The sequence below is a fragment of the Poecilia reticulata genome, linkage group LG19 (assembly GCF_000633615.1).
Source record: "Poecilia reticulata strain Guanapo linkage group LG19, Guppy_female_1.0+MT, whole genome shotgun sequence".
Taxonomy (NCBI): Eukaryota; Metazoa; Chordata; class Actinopteri; order Cyprinodontiformes; family Poeciliidae; genus Poecilia; species Poecilia reticulata.
In genome coordinates this window covers 14500857-14504830 of record NC_024349.1, presented here as the reverse complement: position 1 = coordinate 14504830, position 3974 = coordinate 14500857, and the positions used below count along the sequence as shown (strand labels likewise).

The 3974-nt window shown below is 38.8% G+C and overlaps 1 protein-coding gene across 2 annotated transcripts in view; it reads left to right on the top strand.

Annotated features, from left to right (window-relative positions):
• qki2 (QKI, KH domain containing, RNA binding 2) overlaps window positions 1-1737 on the top strand; it is a 22073-nt gene extending 20336 nt beyond the window's left edge. Inside the window, exon 9 of one of the 2 annotated variants that reach the window (XM_008437238.2) lies at window positions 722-1737. In XM_008437238.2, the coding sequence (XP_008435460.1) occupies window positions 722-744 (23 nt within the window). In that variant the 3' untranslated portion in view covers window positions 745-1737. The remainder of the gene's footprint in view (window positions 1-721) is intronic. The other variant, XM_017310945.1, reaches the window with a different exon arrangement.
• The last annotated feature ends 2237 nt before the right edge of the window (window positions 1738-3974 follow it).

Genomic DNA, 3974 nt, shown 5'->3' with positions numbered 1-3974 from the left:
ATAATATTCTGAGAAAATGAACTTTTGGGTTTTCATTAACTGTAAGCCATAATCATCATCAAAATTAACCAAATGCTTGAAATATATCTCTCTGTGTGTGCATTAAACCTATTTTGAACTAAATTACCGAAATAAACTRCCCTTTCATTGATATTCTGATTTATTGAGATGGACCTGTAAACCAATAATCAGTTAATCACWACTCTTAATCATCCAGATCTGACTCCTGCTGCTCTAAACAATAGCTCTACTTGTCAGTGAGTGAAAGGCCTGGAGAACTTTTCTTTGGACATAAAGGTCACTCTCTCACCCACATGAAACCATGCTGCCTCCCTCTCTTGTCCATGGTTTCACTGTCTGTCTGTGCTAGACGTAGCCCAGCTAGCATGAGTAGTGTCACTATAGCAGCAGTCTGGCAGCAGGAGGGGAAACCCTGCAGGTGCCTCCATGAGCACATGGGAGCATCTCTAACCAGCCGTTCCTTGTGTCAACACGCCAGGGTTGATGCGAGTCTTTGTGAATGGTTCTGCGGTGCTCATGAAGGCATTTTGTAACGACCCTCACGCTGCGCGGACCGCACTAGATCTGCCTTGTTGTCATCCCGACGCCACTAGCTGACACTAATCTCTCTTCTATCTTTTTTTCTTTTTATGTCCCCCCCTTTTATGTGCCCTTTTTGTTTCCTTTCCTCGTCTGTCCGTCTCTGTCCGTCTAACTCTAGCTGCCACGGCAACTAACCCATGACCCCACCCCCTCYGCCCCGCCCCTTGACCTTCTGACCTTTCCGCCCACTGATGACCCACCCATCTCTGCCCGCTGGCGTGCTCATTGGCCCGCGGCTCAGCCAACAAGAGACCAGAACATTGGGAACAAGCCGGCTGCTGCTGCTGCCTCTATCTAAACCAGCCAACCAGATGACAGCGATYCCGGGAATAAACCTCAGGACCCCACCCCACAGCCCCTTCCCATCACTTTACCAAACGTGCCTTCCTTCTAAAATCCCAAAGCCAGTCTAAGAATCTTCTCTGAATATCAAAATTACAATCTGTGACAGCTGTTTGACTTTACAAGGGGGGTGGGCCCCAAACTGGAGAAGGGCTTTCTAAACTGATTACTGTCCCGCTGTGCTGCCATGCCATGCAATAATGACTATTAATAACATGGTAACTATACTGATACCGGTGTTACTTATCAGCACACAAAAAAACCCTCCATACACACTAAACTGTGGGACATGTGTTAAGATTTTATTGCATTTCTCCCCTTAGTGAGTGCTTCTTTTCAGCGAGTTTTAACTGCACTGTAACATTTACAAACGGTGTTAAAACATGCATATGTTAACAAAACAAAAATCTATCTTGCCACCGAAAAAGCCATCATTCAGAAAAGGAAAATGCCAGCACAGAACCCTTTYCACCGTAAAGTGACAGGTGCCCTGCAAGGAAAAATGATCTCCTAAATGCCAGATCATGCTGTCCCGACACAAACCCACACCCTCAAACAGAAAAGGAAAGTTCTGTCCGAGTCCCTTTCACAATGATGCCTTCGCCTTTTTTCCACAGTACAGTATTGTACGACCTCGAACAACAGTGCCTTTATTTATTGAGAGTGAAGGAACAATGTTACACATAAATCTCTTCTTTTATTTGAATTGAAAAGTCTTGACGCAGAACAGAGGGCCAAAATGTCATAATGCAAAAAATAACAATAATAATAATAATAATAATAATTAATTATAGTTAAAAATATATAAAACATATATACATGTGATTATTTCAATAAAATTTGAAATCCAATAATAAAATATCAGAACTTTAAAAAGTATAGAATTAAAATAAAAATAAAAATTATAAAATTTTAATTTGTTATATCTTCAATTTACAAATGATGAAATACATGATTAATCTTACTCTGGAATCCTCACCCATAAAAATCTAATGCAGCTAAAAACAAGGCAACTGATTTCTAGTTACGCTGTTTAGCCAATCTGCTGATGTTAGTGGCTACTTGTTGAGCTGCGATTATTCAGTGATGAAATGTAGCACAGTTCTTATAAAATACTTTAATGCAGAGGTTCCCAAACTGTGGGGCGCGCCCCATGGGGGGGCCGCCGTGCCATTGCAGGGGGGGCGCGGGAAGCCGTCTGGATGAAAAAAAAAAAACCTGAACACTGGATGCGCTTGGTTTTTACCTTAGAATGGCCAACTCTGTTATTCCTATGTCAATTTGATACASTAGGGGCTTCCACGCTTCCCATATCTGTCTTCTCTGTCACTTTTATCAGCAGTTAAAACTGTTTAATCTGTTAACATGTGGTAACCTGTTTTTTCGAGCCGCCTTTAAACGCAACATGAGTGCTACGACACTTACGCTGGGTTTACACCTGTACGGCAGTGAAGGAGACCTGCTGCTGCTGTGCGGAGCTGCACAGGTGTGTGTTAGAATCATGGCAGCAAACCAGCAAAACGCAAAGAATTTTTCACAGTTTTCCCCCAAAACTAACAGACTGTTGAGTAAAGCTGTTGGATGCAGGTAATGTTAGCTGASTAGCTAATATCAATACATCACATTAAGCTTAACAAGTAGCCTGTAGGCTACTGATGTTGTCTATGTTCAGCTACGTAGATTCATTTTGCCCYCCCAAAAAAGTCGAATCCCCCACCCCCCTATGAGATGGGGGTGGAGAGATAGCCCAGAAAATGCTTGGAAACCACTGAGAAAAAGTTTGGGAACCACTGCTTTAATGAATAATACAAATAATTATATCTATGAGTTTTGAGTTAGATTGACACATTTACATAATTTTAATCATTCACATACTTACTACATATAATCATTTCTAATTTTATTGAAATTATCACAGTTCTCTATCAACCTATTTGATTTTGCCACTTTTGGCCCCCCATACCACCTCTGTGCCCAACCCCAAATTATATCATTTGGGGTTCATTTTGGTGAGTTACGAATGTAGGGAATATGAATCTGCATTTTTATTGTTTCCCYTTTTTTTGTGCCAAAATACAGAAGCATACAAATTTGTTTGCACCATTCGCAAARATGCATGCAAACATTTTGAATATATTTATCAATATCGCAGTATCATAACAGTGAAAATGTTTGATTGTTTTATCATTTAAGTTAAGTAAATTTTTTTCAGARGGAGAAAAAGTAATCTATTCTTACTGCATTCTTAATACTTTTTATTTGCTTCCATGGTCCAGTGTGTTGATCTGACGATATGCTTTGGATCATATACAGTATATATAGTCTATCAAATCTTTATTTTAAAAATTTTGCAAGGCCTTGCACCCAGTTTCTTACAAAAAGTTTGTGCTGAGCCTTATCTGATCACAGCTCCATTTAAAGTCTCGCACATCTTTAATCTTTTCTTTTTTTATGGAGACTTGGTAAACCTCACAATGGCTCATCATCTGATTCATTTGAACGGCATGTTCTCTTTTCACTTTCATTCTGAAGAGAATTAAGTCTGGGTCATGTCAAATTTGAACTCTATTACAACATTAAATAGGGGTTATGAATTAAAAGTTTCAATTTAGAAACTAAACTGTACCTGCAAAAAAAAAAAAAAAAATGGAGGCCAAATTTTTTTAACATTAGACTTTTTTTCCACTGACTGAATATACTGAAGATAAAGAGTGGAGCTTTCTGCAATTTCCATTAAGAGATAATGCTGCTGCAATGAAAATGATTTACTTTAAAAGATATTTTACATGTGTTTTTCAGTAGGGGTGCCAATACTTTTGTTTGCAGTTGTAAGTATGAGCTAAAGTAATGATGCAGCAACTAAAAAGCATCTTTAAAACAAAAACAGTGTTAAATTTATCTTTGTTTTTTGTGTTGCTTGTTATTTTTTTTTCTTCTTGTTTTGCATGTGAATCTGCTTTTTGTCCAAAAGCAAAGTTTAACTTTCACACATTCAAACCAAGTGATGCCTTCAAATGAAAGAAAACCAT